General features: G+C 39.8%; 1 protein-coding gene across 1 annotated transcript in view; it reads left to right on the top strand.

The window, feature by feature from the left end:
- Positions 1 to 22,252, top strand: part of LOC125239304 (xaa-Pro aminopeptidase ApepP-like) — a 39,889-nt gene that overhangs the window by 5,731 nt on the left and 11,906 nt on the right. The window contains exons 7-15 of the mRNA XM_048146847.1: positions 589 to 684; positions 2,114 to 2,190; positions 11,544 to 11,678; positions 12,746 to 12,826; positions 13,612 to 13,689; positions 14,780 to 14,910; positions 15,912 to 16,064; positions 18,824 to 18,953; positions 19,523 to 19,700. Of these exons, the coding sequence (XP_048002804.1) occupies positions 589 to 684; positions 2,114 to 2,190; positions 11,544 to 11,678; positions 12,746 to 12,826; positions 13,612 to 13,689; positions 14,780 to 14,910; positions 15,912 to 16,064; positions 18,824 to 18,953; positions 19,523 to 19,700 (1,059 nt within the window). The remainder of the gene's footprint in view (positions 1 to 588; positions 685 to 2,113; positions 2,191 to 11,543; positions 11,679 to 12,745; positions 12,827 to 13,611; positions 13,690 to 14,779; positions 14,911 to 15,911; positions 16,065 to 18,823; positions 18,954 to 19,522; positions 19,701 to 22,252) is intronic.

Here is a 22,252-nt window from a genome sequence, read left to right as displayed (position 1 = left end):
ATCAACATCCGGTTCTTGTGAAGTACCCGCGCACTTTATCTTGATATTTTACTTTAGGGCTAGGGTAGTCATCTAGGAAGGTGGAGCCCCCTGAAAGCCTCCCATCTCCCCCTACATTCTTATACCTATACATATTTGGTGTGTGCTAAATGCTTGTATGTGAGTGTGCACAGAAAACGTCCTACTTTGTCGATTACGATAAAGCCGCTTTGTCAGTTTATCAGCAGTTCTCGAAAAGTTTGTACAAAAATTAAGGGAAAAGTTAAATTTGTTTTTATTAATTCCTATTTTGTTACCAAGATTTTGTTGATAAATTGAGATTTTATTAAGTTTTATTTCGTCATTAAGGTTCTCTAGTATCTATATTTTCTTAATTATAACAATTATCCTGTATATATCTTACGAAAGTCGAATTATATTACTAAATGTTGGTAACAAAATAGGATCAATTAAAATTTGCTGACGTGGCATTGTACAAAGTTGACGGGAATTGCTGTTATATTCATATAAAGATACAAGCAAATCTCGCCTTAATGGTAACCGACAAAGTGGGTCGTTTTACTAAACACACTCACATATTCTTTGCAGGCAAGCCGTCGAACGAGAAGATATCAGAATTGCTGGCACAGATCACGGCGTGGGGCGCCACGGCCCTCGTGCTCACCGCTTTAGACGACATCGCTTGTGAGTTTAGCAAATCGTCACTACTTTTAAAAAATCTCGTATCTCACGCTGATCCTCAAAGTTAAAACGCAGTAAGTCTATATGCATTCCATACATACTTACTACAATTTTCTCTTCATTGACAGACGAAGATACAAGCTTTTTTAAAAGTAGTGACGAAATTATTATTATTTTGCAAACAAATGTAATGTGTGTACAGTGGCGTTTAGTTTAGTGGTAGGACTCTGCCTCTTTAGGTTTTTTAATGTACAACCTTTCTATGAAAAATTGCAAACACAATTTATTAAAATTCTTAGCTTTTCATCTTAGAATATAAATTAACCAAAGTTATGTTTGTTATCTGTTCACAAAGCTGAGTAATGTATGTGTTAATAAAACATGATAATAAATACGAAATATTTATTAACTCGTATTCACTGTTCGATCCGCAGAATGTGTTTACAGCAGGGACGGTCATAATTACGTCTTCAGTGCACGTAAGGATAGTCTGTCGTACCGCACCTTTTTTTTTCGTACCGTACCTACTTACAAGAAGTGGTGCTTTATGTTACGTGCCTAATAAGACGCCGAAACTTCAAAGGGCCAAATACTGAAAACGTCGAACAATACACGTGCGAAGAGTGCATGTGGGCCATTTTTTTCAAAGTTGTCCACCCCACTTTTTTTGGATTTGGAATTTTTTACCTGGTTTCCACTCAGAATCGCGAGCTCTTTTCAATCCTAATAGGAGAAAAAAAGTGTCCCAAGGCTTTTTCCAATTCCGTTACCATTTTTTTATACATTTTGTATGGCGGTAACGGAATGGAAGGTTTGAAAAATGTACATGGAAATCTTGGGACAATTTTTTCCTCCTATCAGGATAGAAAGACCTCGCGATTCTGAGTATGAATCGCGTAAAAATCACCCATGTTATAAAAAAAGTGGGGTGGACAACTTTGAAAAAAATGCCCCTTGTCGACGTAAAACACTCCCTTCACTTATTTATCATCACTCGTTTCGAATTTTTCCGCACTTGTATCGTACTTAATGTATTAGTACCGAAATTTTGAAACGTAATAAATACAAAAGTCTTGGCAAAGAATACCTTTTTGTACCCTTTGGTGTAGAAACTCTAGGTCCATGGGGCCCCAGCGCGAACAAGCTGTTCACAGAAATCGCGAAGCGTCTGGTTGAGGTAACTGGTGACCGAAGAGCTGGCGACTTCCTCGCTCAACGTATCAGCATTGCGATACAGCGAGGAAATGTCGCCAGTATCCTTTGTACAATGCCTCAAGGGCCTATTTTAGACATTAGCTAGCTTTTAAGAGTTTTAAGTTTAGTCTTAGTTTCTTATATAATTATGTAAATATGTTCATGTAAATAAAGCAATAGTTAGATATGTATTAGTACCTGTATATGTCTACGGATTTTTTTATTGTTTTATTTCCAGATACGCTGAATCTTCGTGGCTCGGATATCATCCACAATCCGGTGTTCTTCGCCTATCTCGTGTTGAGAGCAGACGTGGTCAGTTTACTTTACTGTATTGTCTGTACTGTAGTGAGTTTACTTTACTCATTGTCTAAAAAAACGCTGGTAGCCTAGCTTTAAGTACGTGCGACTTTCGTTCCGGAGGTCGCGGGTTCGAACCCCGGCTCGCACCAATGAGTTTTTCGGAATTTATGTGCGAAATGTCATTTGATATTTGCCAGTAGCTTTTCGGTGAAGGAAAACATCGTGAGGAAACCGGGCTTATTCCAATAAGGTCTAGTTTACCCTTTTGGTTTGAAGGTCAGACGGCAGTCGCTTTCGTAAAAACTAGTGCCTACGCCAAATCTTGGGATTAGTTGTCAAAGCGGACCCCAGGCTCCTTGTGCCTTGGCAAAATGCCGGGATAACGCAAGAAGGATGATTGTCTGTACTTACAATCAATTGGAACACTAGGCCACAAAAATCTCTTACCGCTTGTCATTTTGACATGGTTGTAAAGTGGCCTAGGGTTCCAATTGGTTGACTGTACATATGCTGTATGGAGCCATATCACATGTACGATATTTAGTACTTACTTTGGCTGTCAATTAGACCGATATCCCATACATTTAAGCCGCCGTCTTCGATTTTTGCCTTTGAAATCCTTTCTACATTCGATATCGGATCGGATGATGTGAAAACTCACTAAGTCGACGCGAAAAAAAAACCGCTAAAAACTTATGTCTCTATTCAAAGGGAATCAAAATTAATAGGGTACTTCCTGTTAACTTAAAACTATTAAATTTGGAAAAGTAAATTTTCTATTACAACATAAACAGGGAGAGAAAAATCTGTGATCGGAAATTAGAAGTTTTTATAAGGAATCATATCGGCTAGTATGCAGTATTCAGTTCTTTATTTGCCAATATGGAAACGAAAGCCATGCAAACACAATTATATATTACTAGCTTTTACCCGCGGCTTCGCCCGCGTAATAAAAGTATTCATTAAGATTTTCATTTGGATCCGTAGGGACCGTAGGTTTCTCTGTAGGTATATTTATCTGCGATTATTTCGATTGCACATAATACTTTTGCTTGCAATGATTGTAGAAATATTACACATCGACCACAGCGTAGGTAATTCTATATACGCTGGGGAAACCTTTATAAACATCCCACATAGCCCGTATTTCGACACTATGATCGGTGGGTAAAAAGTACTTTTTTCTATTATCCCTTACAATTTTTTACATTTTGCTTATACTTATCGCAAACGTAATCTTCAAGCAAGCAAACAACGATCGTCTTAGAGCACATTGATTGTAAGAGACCGCCGACCGATTATCCGTATCCCTCTAACGATACCCATATTATCCGTATCCGTATCCGTATCCGTATCCGTATCCGTATCCGTATCCGTATCCGTATCCGTATCCGTATCCGTATCCGTATCCGTATCCGTATCCGTATCCGTATCCGTATCCGTATCCGTATCCGTATCCGTATCCGTATCCGTATCGCTATCGCCAACGCTATCGCTATCGCTAACGCTATCGCTATCGCTATCGCTATCGCTATCGCTATCGCTATCCCTATCGCTTTCCCTATCGCTATCCCTATCGGTATCCCTATCCCTATCCCTATCCCTTATCAAGATGTTTAATGATATAACACTTTAAGTTCTCGCGCTTTGTACACATATTTAAAGTCACATACAGGTCGAACGCGATTAATTAACATTATTTTTACCTTTTTTCCCAACGTTTCGGCCAGGTTGCACTGGCCGTGGTCGCGGAAGACTGACGTCGCAGCAAAATGTCACCGGAGATGTAAACAACACAAAACTACCCGATATTAATTTATATAAATGTTCGGGGTAGACAAATAAATATAATCTACCCGCTTTTAGTTAATGTTTATTTCCCACCATGTTTATTTTAAAGGTAAAAATAATGTTAATTAATCGCGTTCGACCTGTATGTGACTTTAAATATATGTTTAATGATTTCTTATCAAGTGCTAAAATATAAAGTTTCATGGTTTTATCATTTAAAATTAAGAAATCCCATACAAACTTTCAATCTCTTTTTCAACCCCTTCATCCCTTTTTTTCGAAATAAAAAGTAGCCTATGTTCTGTCTCAGGGTCTAAAGATTGTCTGTTCCAAATTTCATCAAAATCGGTTGCGTGGTTTAAGCGGGAAAGCGTAACAGACAGACAGACAGAGTTACTTTCGCATTTATAATATTAGTATGGATGGATGGATGGATAAATACATACATACATACATACATACATACATACATACAATCACGCCTGTATCCCATAAAGGGGTAGGCAGAACACATGAAACCTAAAGCTTCAGTGCCACTCTTGGCAAATAAGGGGTTGAAAGAAAACGAAACTGTGACATTGCAGTGACAGGTTGCCAGCCTCTCGCCTACGCCACAATTTAACCCATATCCCATAGTCGCCTTCTACGACACCCACGGGAAGAAAGGGGGTGGTGAAATTCTTAACCCGTCACATGCGCGGATCCAGGGGGGGGGTCATGGGGGTCATGACCTGGAGCCTAGGTTGGCCATACAAATAGACCACGTGACCCCCCCTCTGGGGCCTGGGCCTTTACCACGTGACCCCCCCCTGGGCACGAAGCTGGATCCGCACTTGACCCGTCACCACACAGGCTCATAAATAATCAACAATAAAAAGGTAAGTAACAAAACAATAACAACAAACAACGAGATAATGAAATAATAAGTGAATTAATAAATAAATTAAATTTTTTAGTCAATTGTAATTAATAAATAAATTATTTTTTTTAGTATTTTAGTCAACAAGTAATAATAGTAATAAATGTCAGTTTCACTTACCATTTGACCCATAAAATAAATGCAATATTAAATGTCAACCAGAAAACTGTAAAAACCTGTATGAAGCTAAATGAAATATGATGAGAGGGATTAGTCAAGTAGTAAGTCCCCGTCTCGCACTTGTCTATTTTTCTACTGACGCAAAAGGCTACTTGCCTCCTAGTCAAATCAGCTTCTTTTTAAGAACTGTCAAAACGAATTTCAACGTCTTGCCAATATGGAATTAATATGAAATCGAATTGAGTGATGTCACGGTCAACTCAGTAACTTTATATATTTCTACCTGACTTATTAAATAGAAGTTGGATTTAAGAAAGAAAGAAAGAAAGAAAATACATTTATTACAACCAGAAGGTTACTTATATATGTCGGATTTATAAGTAGATATTATAGGGGAAACCGAGCCGTCATCGTCCGGCTCGCTCAAGTCCTCCATATCAAAGTCCGGTTGGTTTTACGATTCACTATTTATTAATACGCCTAACAGTAATACGCAATAATTAATCAAAACACAATCAGAAGTATCAGAACACAATAAAACACATAATCAAAACAATAATAAAGTGATTCAGGTGTGATACAGCTCACCAAAGGACTCGTTGACAGACCGGCGGCTCGAGCGAAAGTGCTCAATCCCCAGTTCAAAACAAGCACCTACCGGTTTGCCAACGGTCACCTGATCCACAGAACGATTACATAATATCGCCGACAGATGGCGCAGTCAACCAGCTATCAAGCTAAGTCGCTTGTCAACGTAAACAATCTATAAAATTTCACAGTTTGACGCTAGATGGCGCTCACAAAGGTTACAGTAAATAATAACAGATGGCGCTTTTATTAATAGCGCCGACACGACCATCCTGCTGCAGGTCGCGCTCGACATGCTTTACAAGAATCATCAGGCACTCAGCCAACAAAATTCAACATTGCAATCCATAATGTTTATAGAATAATCTCACAATAATCATACAACAACAACAAATCTCATAGAAGGAGGCCCCTGTCCTCAACGACTATGCAACAGTAATCATCTCATAGAAGGAGGCCCCTGTCCTCAAGGACTATGCAACAGTAATCATCTCATAGAAGGAGGCCCCTGTCCTCAACGACCATGCATCAGTAAAAATCTCATAGAAGGAGGCCCCTGTCCTCAACGACTATGCATCAGTAAAAATCTCATAGAAGGAGGCCCCTGTCCTCAACGACTATGCGATAGCATCAAATCTTAAAGAAGGAGGCCCCTGTCCTCGACAACTTCAAGCATTCGAGCTCATAGATGGAGGCCCCTGTCCTCAACAACTATGTTCTACTGATCTTACTAACAACTTTCATAGATGGAGGCCCCTGTCCTCAACAACTATGTAACACAATATCAAATAAACATTTACATCGTTATTCGGAATCACAGCGAATCATTGAGAATAAAATGTGTTAACAACAAATTAACAGGAAACGTAATAATTGAAATAACTCACAACGAATTCAAACATAATTCTAAGTACACACTTAGTAAACATTGCACTGTAATTTATAAATTAATTATGCTGTAGTGTAGTTCTTCAAATGAACATTTAAAACAACTTCCGATTTTGATCAGACTTACGGTAAGTTATTACAAACTAGACAAGCTTTGTGTGAATTTCAAGAAGTGAATTCATTACAGTACAACGTCGTTACATTTACAGTAATAACTAAACATTTTATAAAGACATCATTATGATTAGGTAAACAATACAATTGCACAGTGGTTTTAAAGGACAGTTACTTAGTAATCGTTTATTCACTTCACTTTTTTTTTTATTATTGATTTACACTTGCACACACCACACACCCTAACACAGACACTTGCACTTACACTCACACTCAGGGCCGGATTAAGGGTAGAGCGAATGGAGCGGCCGCTCTAGGCGCCACATGGTAAGGGGGCGCCAAAATCGAGAATGTGGAAAAATCCATATAAAAAATTATACATTGCGTGGGCGCGCATATATCACAAAATGGCGAGAGGAGTCGGGAATTAATACAACTATTGAAAATCTAGATTTGTAATTCGGATTAAGTGGAAAGTTGCACCACATAGCCAACATATACCAACATTCATAAGGGCGCCGTAAAAGGAGGATTCTAGCCCTTGACGAACCACATTGTTTTGCGGCCCAAAGACAAAGCTACGTCGTTATCCAAATGCAAAAATATGAGTCTATCCGATAGTCCAAAGCGGAGTGCCTCATAAAGCCAAAGGCGGGAAAAGTCTCAGAGAGGCGCAATTTTGTGAGTCACAGGAGATGAGCGAACTTCAAAGGACTAAGATCCCGAAGGGCACTTAGTGGCAAAATACCGAAATAGGCATCCTGACGGTGCCGACCGAATTCGCAGTAATGTCTTAATTATAACTCGTAGTTTTATAAAAATAATAGTGATGGCGAAATATAAATATAAATAAATAAATAAATATTAAATATTATAGGACATTCTTACACAGATTGGCTGAGGCCCACGGTAAGCTCAAGAAGGCTTGTGTTGTGGGTACTCAGTCAAATATAAGGCCTAAAAGTCGGGAACATAGGCGCCCTGTGAAGTTAAAATACCCCAAAATATGCCAAAGACCGCAGCATTATGGCATTACTATGAAAAAAATTTCGCGCTCGCTACGCTCGCGATTTTTAGGGTTCCGTAGTCAACTAGGAACCCTTATAGTTTCGCCATGTCTGTCTGCCCGTCCGCGGATAATCTCAGTGACCGTTAGCACTAGATAGCTGAAATTTGGTACCAATATGTATATCAATCACAACCCGACAAAGTGGCAAAATAAAAAGTGGAAAAAAATGTTTTTTTAGGGTACCCCCCCTACACGTAAAGTGGGGACTGATTTTTTTTCCATTCCAACCCCAACGTGTGATATATTGTTGGATAGGTCTTTAAAAATGAATAAGGGTTTCCTAAAATCGTTTTTTGATAATACTTATTAATATTTTCGGAAATAATCGCTCCTAAAGGAAAAAAAAGTGTGTCCCCCTCCTCTAACTTTTGAACCATATGTTTAAAAAATATGAAAAAAATCACAAAAGTGGAACTTTATAAACACTTTCTAGGAAAATTGTTTCGAACTTGATAGGCTCAGTAGTTTTTGAGAAAAATACGGAAAACTACGGAACCCTACACTGAGCGTGGCCCGACACGCTCTTGGCCAGTTTTTATCTACGTCGTAAAACTTCTCCCCAAGGGCGCCGAAATTCAAACTCGCTCTACCCTGATCGAGTGCACGGGCCGGCGCTGCTCACACTGATGATGTTGTTGGTTGATTATCGTCTACATCTCCGATCGCCGACATGGCATCTTGACAGCTATTACTACTTCCTGGTTTGGGTGCGAGACGAAGCTGGTCATGGGCAACTTTTTTAGGACGTCCTTTGCCCGCTACTTTTTTAATCATGTAGCGATCATTGGGTAATATTTTCCAAATTTCATAGGCATCTGGATATTTTAAGTCAAGACCGATTTGTGTCCTTGGGTTTGTTTTAAATAGTACCATATCCCCTTTCTGAAATCGGTTTACCCGAGCCTTTCCTTTGTCAAATCTTTGTTTGTCCTTTGCAGCACGATCTTCGATTCTTTTATTCATGTACTTTTCCAATTGGTTGCGATCAACGGTACCTTCAGCGTCATCAATTAAACAAACTAATTCGGCTGGCACAGCACATGATCTACCAGTTAGAGCTTTTAAAGGGCTTATGTTAGTCGTCTTATTTTTAGTACAATTTATGGCCAACTGAAGCGCGTCAAGACCTTTTTTCCAATCAGTAGTCTCATAATTACGGATGATTGTCAATCCGTTTTTCACTACTGCCATCATTCGCTCCACCTGACCGTTCGATCGGCTTACTCCTGGTGCTATGAAGTGTTGATGAATCCCATGCTCATTACAATACGCTTCAAACTCAGCTTTGAAAGCGCTGTCCTGGTCACTGATTATTTGTTGAGGCGCCCCGAACATTGCTACTACTTTTTTGAGAGCGCTAAGCATAGATGTCGAAGTCTTATTGGTGGCATATGTTAACATTGTGAACTTCGTGTATGCGTCAATAATAACAACCACATATTCGTGCTTATCGTTGCGTTTGGTCAGTTTGCCAGTCATATCTATGTGTATTGTTTGAAATGGCGTCGGCTTCTTTTCGATTGGGTACATTTGTACTTGTTTTGCGCCTGAAGGTCCCTTACTGGTTTTGCATATGACGCAAGTGTCCACAAATTGCTTGACAGTAGTAGACATTGCGGGAAACCAGTAAACTTCACGTAATTTTGCCAGCGTTTTCTCCCATCCGAAGTGCTTCAAAGCCGTGTGATAAGCATTAATTATGCTCCATTGGTAAGTTTTTGGTATCACTTTTTTCCATTCTCTTCGGCCAGGTTCATCTTCAGGATCGTTCTTTTGGAGAATGTTGTCATAAAGACGGTAATCGTTCACCTCTTCACCATGTTCGAGTTTTTTAATCATCGTTGCTAAATCAGGGTCGCGTCTCTGCTCCACCACAAGCCAGGAATCAACATTACTCGCTAGATTAATACACGCTGTTGGATTCCGGCTGAAGAAGTCTGCATGTTTCATGCGGCTGCCCTGACGATATTCGATATTGAAGTCGTAGTGTTGCAAATACGCCAGCCACCTGTGAATCCTTGGAAGGAGTTCGTGTTTTTGCAAGGATGATTTTATCGCGTTGCAATCCGTAACGATAGTAAATTTCCTCCCGTACAAATATTGTCTAAAGTGTTTCACAGCTCGAACTATGGCCAGTGTCTCCAGCTCATAGGAGTGATATCGACTTTCCATACCATATACCATGCTTACGTCACTCACTCACTCACTCACTCACTTTCGTTTACGTCAAGGTTTCGCGGGGTATCGGACGCGTTAAGAGGTCTTTTTCCACTTCCGATTTTGATCAGACTTACGGTAAGTTATTACAAACTAGACAAGCTTTGTGTGAATTTCAAGAAGTGAATTCATTACAGTACAACGTCGTTACATTTACAGTAATAACTAAACATTTTATAAAGACATCATTATGATTAGGTAAACAATACAATTGCACAGTGGTTTTAAAGGACAGTTACTTAGTAATCGTTTATTCACTTCACTTTTTTTTTTATTATTGATTTACACTTGCACACACCACACACCCTAACACAGACACTTGCACTTACACTCACACTGATGATGTTGTTGGTTGATTATCGTCTACATCTCCGATCGCCGACATGGCATCTTGACAGCTATTACTACTTCCTGGTTTGGGTGCGAGACGAAGCTGGTCATGGGCAACTTTTTTAGGATCCCACTTCTGATGTCGGATTTATAAGTAGATATTATAGGGGAAACCGAGCCGTCATCGTCCGGCTCGCTCAAGTCCTCCATATCAAAGTCCGGTTGGTTTTACGATTCACTATTTATTAATACGCCTAACAGTAATACGCAATAATTAATCAAAACACAATCAGAAGTATCAGAACACAATAAAACACATAATCAAAACAATAATAAAGTGATTCAGGTGTGATACAGCTCACCAAAGGACTCGTTGACAGACCGGCGGCTCGAGCGAAAGTGCTCAATCCCCAGTTCAAAACAAGCACCTACCGGTTTGCCAACGGTCACCTGATCCACAGAACGATTACATAATATCGCCGACAGATGGCGCAGTCAACCAGCTATCAAGCTAAGTCGCTTGTCAACGTAAACAATCTATAATAATTTCACAGTTTGACGCTAGATGGCGCTCACAAAGGTTACAGTAAATAATAACAGATGGCGCTTTTATTAATAGCGCCGACATATACTAGAGTACATAAACACAACATGTAAATACATAATGTTTGATATAGTGGTCGCAAAAGGACACCACTCAGCATATGCTCAGGCACAGATGGTGCCACAGCGCTGGTCTTCCGTGGGGCCCAGGGTCGGTCGATAGTGTAACACAATAAATGAGGGTACAGTACAGTAAGATAACATTTAGAGATACAATTCACACTAAAACCATAACAAAAAGTCAATAGAAAAATATATTTGTACTATTAAAACGAGACAAAAAATATAGCAGGAGTAGCGAGGGAAAGAAAATGAGATAAAATGAAATATGGGGGGGGGAAGAGCGGAGTGGGAGGGGGGGGGGGGTAAAACGATACATAAACATACAACATAAACTAACAAACACCACGATCCGTAACACTCACACGGCTCACACTTCGTAGAGATCACGACAGCTGCAGGGTTAAAAGATGTTTTTTTAGTTTACGCTTAAATGAGCTAAGACCATTGGAGTTGCGTATAGGGGGTGGTATATTATTCCAGCACTTCGTAGCAGAATATCGAAAACTGTCACGAAATGCTGCTGAGCTGCCGTGTCTCGGACAAAATAACTTCTATCCTTATTTTTCTTATAATTATCTGATGCTTTATTTCATGCATGGTATAAAATATTTTAATTTATGAACTGTCAAGTTCCCTAATGGCTTGACTGACTATTTTTTTCAGACCACAGACAACATAATCCTGTTCTGGGGTAACGGCGAGCTTCCGGCCGCTGTGTCATCGTTCCTGGCGGCAGAGGGCAGCACAGTCACTACTCGCCCGTATACGGAGATATTCACATATTTGAGGGAGTTACCGGTATGTGGTTAAAAATATTTTTTATAAAACTAAACCCCTTCTTTTATGAAACTTCATTCAATATAGTCTATGCTTCACTAGCCTATTTTTAACCCCCGACTCAAAAACGACGAGGTGTTATAAGTTTGGCGTGTCCGTCTGTCTGTGTGTGTGTCTGTCTGTGGCATCGTAGCTCCCGAACGGATGAACCGATTTAGATTTAGTTTTTTTTTGTCTGAAAGCTGAGTTAGTCGGGAGTGTTCTTAGCCATGTTTCATGAAAATCGGTTAACTATGTTACGGCCGGGGTTTTTTTTTAAATTATAATTTTGTGGTTATGTTAGGTTGCCCTCTCCGGCCACACACTGCCCTACTCGCGCGATTATCGCACTAGCACACCTCTGACACTGGCCAACAAATATATGAAAGAGTTGCGTTCCTAGCACACAGTCTAATAGCTCGTGTAGGTGAACGCGTACTATGCTTGTATGAGTGAAATATGACAGGTCGATTGTTCGCATTTTTGACAGGCGGTAACTGTGAGGTAACCGAGAGGGGGTGGGTGGCACTTTCAGCGGGGAGCGGGAGTGGCCATACTGTACGATAGTACTCTTTATTATACTGTGGCACTAGGTTGTTGCCGTCCCTTTGACTCGCTCCAAAAAACTGACAAAATAGGGAGCAGTGGGCATGACGAGGAGCATGACGAGTAGCGCGGCCACACTATGCCTCTGCCTACTTGCCTCGCTACTTCCCACGCCGCTCGAGTGTGTGGCAGAGGTAATAAGTATTGGCTAGGTGCGAAGTGTATGGAGGGAATAAAGGTATAGGCGATCGCAACGCATGAGGTGGTCATAATTGGAACTAAAGGTGGAAAACGTCTTTAACATTCTCATAGAAGGAAACTTGTGTCGCTTAACTTCAAACCTGGGTAAATCCATTCTGTTTTAAGGTTGAATTTATAAAAAAATATAATATGATCTGAAAGATAATCAACCTTCTAGCAGAATGGATTCACTTTAAAATTACTACTCTTGATTTCAGTTTAATTGTGCTTTAATCAGCAGACAATTTTGTTGTTATGTTTAGGACACTCTACCTGAGGGCAGCACTGCTACTATTTGGCTGTCGCAAGATGGCAGTCACGCGATCTACTTGGCGGCTGAAGCTGTGAGTTCATTATTAAACTGAATATTTCAAAATTTGTTATTATATTCCCCGTGTGGTGACGGGTTAAGAATTTCACCACCCCCTTTCTTCCCGTGGGTGTCGTAGAAGTCGACTGTGGGATATGGGTTAAATTGTGGCGTAGGCGAGAGGCGTTTTCTATCTACCCCTTTTTGCCAAGAGTGGCACTGAAACTTTAGTAGTTCATGTGCTCTGCCTACCCCTTTATGGGATACAGGCGTGATTATATGTATGTATGTATGTTGTTATTATATTTGGAAAAATCAGAAACAATAACGTAATTTTCTAGTTTTCGAATATTTAAACTTTATTGCACAAATAAAACAAAAAATTTACAAATGGCGGACTATTAAATTATAGTAAATTTAATTAAGTTAATTTTTATTAAGTATGAGAATTATAAGTTAACTCGTGTGTATTTTAATTTAATGTATTATAATTTTAATTTCAATAATATAATTATGATCCTATGTTGATCGCAGAATAAACAAATGAAATGAAATGCCTAGTGGCATTCTCTACCAGTCAAACATCGGACCAAACAGACATGTAACATCGTTTTGGATTATCCGATCCGATATCGGATCTCGGAAGGATTTCACTGGAAAAAATTCAAGATGGCGCCTGTATGTATAGGATATCGGTCCGACATCCGATATCGGATCGGTTAATGTGAAAACGCACTAAGAATGATAATTATCATGGATTTCCAAACAATAACACTTCAACGCTTGATTCCATTGCCTTACCTTTTAATTTCGTTTCAGGAAGGTAAAAGTACAACACTATCGACGGTGTCTCCAGTGGCTCTGATGAAGACTGTCAAGAATGAAGTGGAATTGAAGGTAATCCATCCTCTAATATTATAAATGGGAAAGTGTGTGTGTCCGTTAGTTTGTCCGTCTTTCACGGCAAAACGGAGCGACGAATTGACATGATTTTTCAAATGGAGATAGTTGAAGAGATGGAGATCGACATAGGCTACTTTTTGTCTCTTTCTAACCCCCACTCCCCTAAAATGGGGGATGGAAGTTTGAATGAAGCATTCCGCAATATTCGAATTTAATGCGAGAGAAGCCGCGGGCAAAAGCTACATACTTTACTCACATGCGTCGCGGTACATCTCGACATTGTTATTAGCTATTTTGTGCTGACTGCGCACTGCCAAGGAGTGGAATTCCTTGCCGGCGGCTATATTTCCGAGCTCAGCATATAATGAAATGAAATGAAATGAAATATTTTATTAGTAACATAATGTTATAGGTCGCAAAGAAAGTATCAAATATTATCATAGATATACACTTAATAGGTACATATATTATTATTTTTTTTTTTTTTTTTACAATGTGGGGGGCAGATTAAAGAAATTGCCGTAATCATAAAAATTGTTCTCCTGGAGCCATTCCTTCAATTTTAGTTTAAATAGCGCAACGGAAGCTGCATTTCTTACCGTATCAGGTAAACGGTTGTAGACGGAGGGCCCTGCGTAGTATACAGACCGCTCTGACTTGGCGAGTTTGTGCGCATCTGACACCAGTATCTATTCGTAATGGGCGAGCTCACTCCATCGTAGGCCGCGGCTTTGCCTTTGGCTAGTCTGTGGCCAAGAGTAAGCCCATTTATAATTTAAATAACCTAATCACAAAATTAAAATTTTGAAAAAACCCCCGACCGCGACATAGTGGACCGATTTTCATGAAACATGGCTAAGAACACTCCCGACTAACTCAGCTTTCAGACAAAAAAAAACTGAATCTACATCGATTCATCCGTTCGGGAGCTACGATGCCATAGATAGACACACACACAGACAGACAGACAAACAGACGGACAGATAGACAGACACAGACACGTCAAACTTATAACACCCCGTCGTTTTTGCGTCGGGGGTTAAAAAAAGACTGTACATTTATCTAATTCATGTGCATATCGCAGGGCTTCCGTTCAGCGCACATCAAAGACGGCATAGCTGTCGTGCGCTTCTTACGCTGGATCCACGAGCAAGTTGACGCGGGCGTCAACGTCACTGAGGTCGATGTGGGGAACAAACTGTTGGAGCTGCGAGGGTGAGTCTATCTCTGTCACACGTGTTGCGTATGCCCATGGTGCGAGTGCGATGGAAATACGAGCAGGTTGACGGCGCCAACGTCACTGAGGTCGATGTGGGGAACAAACTGTTGGAGCTACGAGGGTGAGTCTATCTCTGTCACACGTGTTGCGTATGCCCATGGTGCGAGTGCGATGGATATACGAGCAGGTCGACGCGGGCGTCAACGTCACTGAGGTCGATGTGGGGAACAAACTGTTGGAGCTGCGAGGGTGAGTCTATCTCTGTCACACGTGTTGCGTATGCCCATGGTGCGAGTGCGATGGATATACGAGCAGGTCGACGCGGGCGTCAACGTCACTGAGGTCGATGTGGGGAACAAACTGTTGGAGCTGCGAGGGTGAGTCTATCTCTGTCACGCCTGTAGCTTATGGTGCACAGTGTCTCTTTCACACATGTAGGTAGTGTTTCTCGTGTTTCTTACGCTGCGCTAGACCATAGAGAAGTACACGGTAAGTAAAGTGTGCTCACTCCATCTATACACATTTTAAATTGGAATACATTGTTTCCGTAGCAGTAGCCTTAAAATCCCACCTCTAAAATCAATGGGTATTCGTCCCTTCTCTCCCCAGTCGTAACTCAACCCCTCCGTGAACCTTACTCACCCCAAATTACGGTAGAAACCATACTTTTCTAAATAGACTGTTCCATTTCTCAAAAAAAAATCGATGCGACTGGCAAATCATATTACTTTTTAGCAATAAGGGTAAGGAACTGACTAAGGTCGCTATATAGGGTCATATTGGCCGCCATCTTGGATATCTCACTTCCGGTCAAAGTTTCGCGAGGGCAACCGGCAAACTCGGATTCAGCGACCCTAAATTAGGTTAGAAAACCCGGTTGCTAAAAAATAGTGTGATTTGCCAGTCGCATCAAGAAGGAGAGCGATTTTATACATTTTGGAACTAATCTAAAAAACAATGTTTCCGAAATAATCGACGAGATTTTTTGTCTTTCCAGCGAGGAGGAAGACTTCATGGGAGCCTCCTTTTCTACAATCGCCGGTGCTGGTGAAAATGGCGCCATCATACATTACGAGGCCGACCCGGAAGGACCGCAGAGAGTCATCACTAAAGACGATATGTTGCTAGTTGACTCAGGTGGACAATACAAGTAAGACAGACAGACATAAATACATACAAAATGGCGCCATCATACATTACAAGGCCGACCGGAAGGACCGCAGAGAGTCATCACCAAAGACGATATGTTGCTGGTCGACTCTGGCGGACAATACAAGTAAGACAGACAGACATACATACATACAAAATGGCGCCATCATACATTACAAGGCAGACTCGGAAGGACCGCAGACAGTCATCACTAAAGAAGATATGTTGCTGGTCGACTCTGGCGGGCAATACAAGTAAGACAGACAGACATACATACAAAATGGCGCCATCATACATTACAAGGCCGACCGGAAGGACCGCAGAGAGTCATCACTAAAGACGATATGTTGCTAGTTGACTCAGGTGGACAATACAAGTAAGTCTTTTACAAAATGGCTTCATTACTTTCTTCCGACATTTTGCCTCTAACTAAAATCCCATCAGAATTTGCCGTAGAAACTATTTTTTACGAAAGCGATTACTAGATCTTATTAAGATTAATCTGGTTTCCTCACGATGTTTTCCTTCACCGAAAAACGGCTGGCGAATAACAAATGACATTTCGTTCCTTAATTCCTTGAGACTATTTGTACGAGGCGGGGTTCGAACCCGCGACCAGATCCGGACTGAATCCTGAAGCCTCATGCTATGACTGCTAGGTCTCCAGCACTTCTCAAGATTTGGCACAGGCACTAGTTTTACAAAATTGACTGCCATCTGACCTTCCAACCCGAAGGGTAACTATTAGGCCTTATTGGAATTAGTCCGGTTTCCTCACGAATTCACGATATTTTCCTTCACCGAAAAGCGACTGGCAAGGCAAATGTTAAATGACATTTCACCACAGAACTTAATTTAGATAGAAGAAACAAATTCATATATTTGTATAGGGGCCGAGCGTGTCAAATTTTGTACTGAAGTTGATTCTTGCCTGTAATTTTAAATATGTCTCAGGCTCTTGATTGTTCATAATTTTTGTGTTGTTGCAATTGAATATCACGTAACGAGGCATTTTTTATGTTTTGGTTGACTTCAACTTACAAAAATTGACGCCCGAAAGCTGCAAGCTGCGAGTAAAGACGGACAACTCAGTGGATTTCACTGAGTTCATTTGACACGCTAAGTAGATACGTTTGCTTGATCTATGGTATATATGACATCTGTGCATTTCACACATAACTTCAGAAGAACTCATTGGTAAGAGCCGGGTTCGAACCCGCGCCGTCCTTTGACCAATATACTTATTGATTTACATACTAGCTTATGCCAGTTTTGCCCGTGGCTTCGCTCGCGTTAAATTGCTCCATACAAACCTCCTTTTGACCTTTATTGGGGTGCATATCGATCGATATAACTTTTTTTGATATATTTTTAGTCGTTATAACGATCATTTGATATAATTATTGAATCATATAACAACAAATAATATACTAACAAATTGTATAATTCTTATTTAATATAATGATCATTTTTTCGAATAACATTTATTATAACATACTTTGAGTATAATGCTTATTTCCGATAATAAATAAATGGTATAACACAAATTATTTCTAAAGCACAGTTACTTAGAATAGAAAACAATTGTACAATAAATTAGATCCATCATTTACCAGAAAAGTAGATTAGGTTAGAACTATGACCCCTACACACAACACGCTGCTATCAGAAAAATAGGTTAGGTTAGGTTAGAACTGTGACTCTTAAACATATGTACTGCTATCAGAAAAGTAGTTTAGGTTAGGTTAGGTTAGAACTGTGATCCCTTCAAGAAAGAATAAAATTAATTCATGAAATGTTTTATACTGTTTGATAGTTATATTATACTAGTCGTATATCAATAGATAGTTATACCATATAACGGTTATTATAAATAAGTGTTATACGAAATAATGATTATACAAAATAAAAGTAGATATTTTGTGGTTATACCAAATGTTAATTATGTCAAATGGGTGATTATATCCTTCAAATATATATGAAATGTTGTTATATCAAATGTTATTATACTCAAAAAAGTTATACCAATCATTACACACCCATTGATTTACATACTAGCTTGTGCCAGTTTTGCCCGTGGCTTCGCTCGCGTTAAATTGCTCCATACAAACCTCCTTTTGACCTTTATTGTACTCCTGTAAGTTTGTCTATCTTGCCTACTGGAACGATCCTCTCATCTACTCCAAGGTTAGCTGGAAGAGTCCCTTATAGGGATAACCTCGCCTTTGTATCTCTATTCCTACAAATTGTATATAAACTGTTGTACACAATAAAGTGATTAAGTAGTATGAATTTTTTGAAACGAACGTTTCTAAACAAAGGTATTGTTCCTTTTGTGTTGAGCGGGAGCTTCTGTATTTGCACGCGCTAAGACAACAAGAAGCAACTGTATCCTGATAATTGTAAGGTTCAAATCTGTGCAGCAGCAAATTTGAGATAGATTATTTTGGAAATGTGAAGCGATAGACCACACCGCTATAGGTGCGAAAATACAGCGCTTCTAATACTTTGATACTTGAGAACGTTTCTACGTTCGTTTCAAAAAATTCATACTATACTACTACTACTACTACTACTACAAACTTCCACTCCCGATTTTAGGGAAGTGGGGGGTTAGAAAGAGACATAAAGTAGTCCATCCCTTCAACTATCTCCACTTAAAAAATCACGTCAATTTGTCGCTCCGTTTTGCCGTGAAAGACGCACAAACAAACAGACACACAGTTTCCCATTTATAATATTAGTATGGATTGTTCGCAGAGACGGAACCACCGATATTACCCGTACCCGCCACATGGGCACACCCACAGACATGCAGAAACTGACGTTCACTCGCGTACTGAAGGGGCAGATACTATTGGGCACCGCGGTCTTTCCTAGAGGCATCACTGTAAGTTATAATTTTTATATAAATAGGAACTAAAGCCTGACCAAAAGTATATGACTATGCGCCGTTTATTTATTTTCCCCTCACTAGCTCGGAAACACGTGTTTTATCCTTTAATGCCAGCGGGTAAAAACGCATTTTATCCACTAGTGGGTAAAGTAATTTGACCTTGAATAAAGTCAAATTAACTGCTTTAAAATTGATAAAAATGGGTTAATCTGTTTTACCACCTGTGGAACTACTGGAAGCAGTGATAAACTCATTTTTGCGTTGTACTTTCCTCGCTATAGTGAGGGGAAAAGTTTTGTGTTACACTCGGGTGCAAATGTATTTAACTTCTCGTGTGTTAAAAAACTCGTAAGTTCAGGATTCTATAGTTGAACCACGAGCGAAGCGAGTTTCACTTGCTCGTTTTTCAATTCCACACTCGGCGCTAAAATACCTACAACTTTGCCCCCTTGTATAATAAATAACTATTATTTTTTTAAAGTTAATTATACAAACCACTTACAAACTGTACTTGCCTGCTGTGTTTTATGTCATCGGTTCATAAGTAAACTATTTTCCCCCAGGGCAACATCCTAGAGACCCTCGCCCGCAAAGCTCTATGGGACGTGGGTCTTGACTACAACCACGGAACGGGACACGGTGTGGGACACTTCCTGAACGTGCATGAGGGGCCCGGGGGCATTGGCTCTGCTCTCGTCCCTACAGACCCGGGAATCTTCCCGGGAATGATCTTCAGTGATGGTAAGACATGGGGCGACGAGAGGCCTAGGGCCTCGGCTGCGCCCGCATAGGTACAGACTACAGACCCGGGAATCTTCCCGGGAATGATCTTCAGCGATGGTAAGACATGCTACCACGCATAGGTACAGACCCGGGAATTTTCGCGGAAATGATCTTCAGCGATGGTAAGACATGCTACCACGCATAGGTACAGACCCGGGAATTTTCGCGGGAATGATCTTCAGCGATGGTAAGACACGGGGCACGGTGTGGGGCACTTTCTGAACGTTCACGAGGGGCCCGGGGGCATTGGCTCTGCCCTCGTCGCTACAGATCCGGGAATATTCACAGGAATGATCTTCAGTGATGAGTAAGAACTTGGCGACTTCTAGAATATCAAACTTATCAAAGATATATCCCAGTAAGGGCATTTATTTGTGTGATGAGCACAGATATTTGTTCCTGAGTCATGGATGTTTTCTATGTGTATTCTTCTTCTTCATGTACCATCTCCGTCCAGGAGGTCGGCGACCATATGTCCATATGTCTCTCTATTTTCAGTCATGCGAATTAGTTTGTCTATGCTCTTCACTTTTAACCAGTCTTTTATATTCCCACTCCATGATATGCGCCTTCTACCACGGCCACGCTTCCCTTCAATTTTTCCTTCAATTATCAATTTCAGTAGGTTATATTTATTGTTTCTATATATATGTCCGAAATATGCTGCCTTTCTTTTCTTTATTGTTGATACGATTTCTAGGTCTTTTTCCATTATTTCCAGAACTCTTAAATTTGTTACTCTGTCAGTCCATTTTATCTTGAGCATCCTTCGATAAATCCACATTTCAAAAGCTCTTAGTTTTTTGACCACTTTCTTTTTTAGGGTCCAGCTTTCGGAACCATACATAAGAATAGGGATGATGTAACATTTGACCAACCGCCATCTCAGTCCCAATTTTATTCTCCTGTTAGTCAGAAGTTTCTTCATTTTCTGGAAGGTTTTTCTGGCAATTTCGATTCTTGTCCGAATTTCTTTCTCCGAGTCCCATTCTTCATTTAACCAACAACCCAGGTACTTATAACTATTTACTCTGTCTATTATTTTATTATCTAAGGATAATGACTTTATTGTTTCTGTAGTTGGTTTTTTCTTCTTAACAATCATGTGTTTAGTTTTGCTCGTGTTTATTTTAAGTCCATATTCCAAAAGTGTGTTATTTAGTTTTTGCAGCATTAATTGAAGGTCTTCAGGGTTAGTAGCCAGAAGGACGGTGTCATCAGCGTAGCGAATGTTCTGTATCAGTTTGCCATTCACACGGATTCCAAGATCAAGTTCTTCAAAAGCAGTTCTAAAAATCATCTCTGAGTACAAATTGAATAAACAGGGTGATAAGATACAACCCTGTCTTACGCCTTTCTCTATTTGAACTTCTTCCGTTACAACATTATTAATTTTTATTTTAGCTTTCTGTTTCCAATATAAGTTTTCTATAAATTTAATGTCGTTGCCATCTATTCCTATGGACTGTAATATATTAATTAATTTAGCATGGTTAACGTTGTCGAATGCTTTTTCGAAGTCGATAAAGCACATATGGACATCTACATTAACATCTAAACATCTTTCTACCAAAACTTGAACGGCTACTAAAGCGTCTCTAGTACCTAATCCGGCTCTAAACCCAAATTGTGTGTCGCTTATGTTTTCTTCTACTTTCTTATATATTCTTGTTTGTATGATTTTTAGAAATACCTTCAAGAAGTGACTCATAACACTGATCATTCGATGATCACTGCAGTGTTTGGCATTGGCCTTTTTTGGTAAAGGTGTGAATATTGATAAAAGCCAGTCTTCAGGGAGCATATTGTCTGATTGATAAAACTTGTTTAATAATGTGACTAAACTATCTATATTGTAGTCATGTATCAGTTTTAATACTTCGACCGCAATTTCATCGGGACCCAATGCCTTTCTACCCTTCATTTGTTTTAAGGCTGATATAAATTCTGACTTCAGTATTGCTGGACTTTCTAAGTTGCAATCATTTAGAGGCTCTGTCGGTGCCCTGTTATCTTTAAAGAGCTGTTGAACATACTCTTGCCAGACGTCGCAGGCCTCTTCTTTATCAACAACTATTTTCCCATTTTGATTTATGAGTGTACTTTGAATTCGTTTTTTGTCTGTGTTTGTGAACTCTTTCACCTTTTTATGTAGATTAAAGCTATCGTGTAATTGCTGCAATTTTTCTATTTCTTTACATTTATTTGTTAACCACTGTTCCCTTGCGGCAATGATTTCCTTGTTTATTTTCTTATCTGTTTCTTTATATTTTTGATCATTTGTATTTTTATATTTTCGCCTTTCATCCATTAGTAGTAATATATCATCAGTCATCCATTCCTGTTGCTTGCCCGCCTTTTTACTAAATAGTTCCTCCGATGTTATTTTTCTTATTTCTGTCACCAGAGCTTTATATGTTATTAAAGGATTGTCCCCGTTCTCGCATATAGGTTTTATACAATTGTTAAGTTTGACACTCACTGAGGTTTTAACAGTTTCATCTTTAAGG

The sequence above is a fragment of the Leguminivora glycinivorella genome, chromosome 25 (genome assembly GCF_023078275.1).
Source record: "Leguminivora glycinivorella isolate SPB_JAAS2020 chromosome 25, LegGlyc_1.1, whole genome shotgun sequence".
Lineage (NCBI taxonomy): Eukaryota > Metazoa > Arthropoda > Insecta > Lepidoptera > Tortricidae > Leguminivora > Leguminivora glycinivorella.
This window is presented reverse-complemented; position numbering and strand designations above follow the sequence as displayed.